This window comes from Penaeus monodon, chromosome 23, assembly GCF_015228065.2.
Source record: "Penaeus monodon isolate SGIC_2016 chromosome 23, NSTDA_Pmon_1, whole genome shotgun sequence".
In the NCBI taxonomy this organism is placed as follows: domain Eukaryota; kingdom Metazoa; phylum Arthropoda; class Malacostraca; order Decapoda; family Penaeidae; genus Penaeus; species Penaeus monodon.
Window position 1 is genome coordinate 7,426,602 of NC_051408.1, and position 761 is coordinate 7,427,362.

Here is a 761-nt window from a genome sequence, read left to right on the forward strand (position 1 = left end):
TAAAAAGCCATGTGATAACGACACCAGATAGCTTACCGGCGTACGGTGTCCAAGCCATTGCCCAGAACCACACGGAAATGATCACAACCCGAGCTAGTTGAGTCTCCCTTCGATGAAAATTCACGGAGCTCTGGAAACAAAGAAAACGTTAATTATTAGAGGGGGGACCTTTTCACTGATAGAGTGTCACTACTGATGTTACTTTTTCTACCATTTCGCCGCTATGCTAATTAGTATGTTCACTTTTCTTATATTCATTGACGTTCTGAATTATCGTCACTTCTATTAATATTACTAAGCGGTGTTTATCTGTTTCTAAGGGATAGGAAAACGGGAAAGACTGGGATTAAGATAAAGGATAAAATGTAGCTGGGTTTGAAGAAGATTAAAAGAGTGCAATGATGGATTGAAGGAGGCGTAGAAAAGGAATAAGAGATGATAAAAACATAGAGGGAATGCATTTACTTACGCTAACCTGCAGTAGCATAACCAAGAGGAAGAGGTACTTGCCTTCCTTAGAATTTGAAATTTGTTAAATGAATCACAAGAAAATATGTTTCCCTCTCGGCGGTATGGGTTTGTACAACCTAATATACCGTATATTCTAACCCATTTTTCCATTGCAAGTGGCTCTCACCTCATTCCTGACAACGTACTTAAACTATATACGCTACGGAAACAATTTAGCCTCTTATATCGGTTTTCTACGCACTTTTATGATAACTGCGGAGCTGACTTATCACGTAAAATTTCAGCCGAAT

General features: G+C 38.9%; 1 protein-coding gene across 1 annotated transcript in view; it reads right to left on the reverse strand.

The window, feature by feature from the left end:
• LOC119587766 (rhodopsin-like) overlaps positions 1–761 on the reverse strand; it is a gene marked incomplete in the record, with an annotated part of 44,239 nt that overhangs the window by 11,035 nt on the left and 32,443 nt on the right. Inside the window, 1 exon segment of the mRNA XM_037936454.1 lies at positions 37–130. Coding sequence (XP_037792382.1) covers positions 37–130 — 94 coding nt within the window.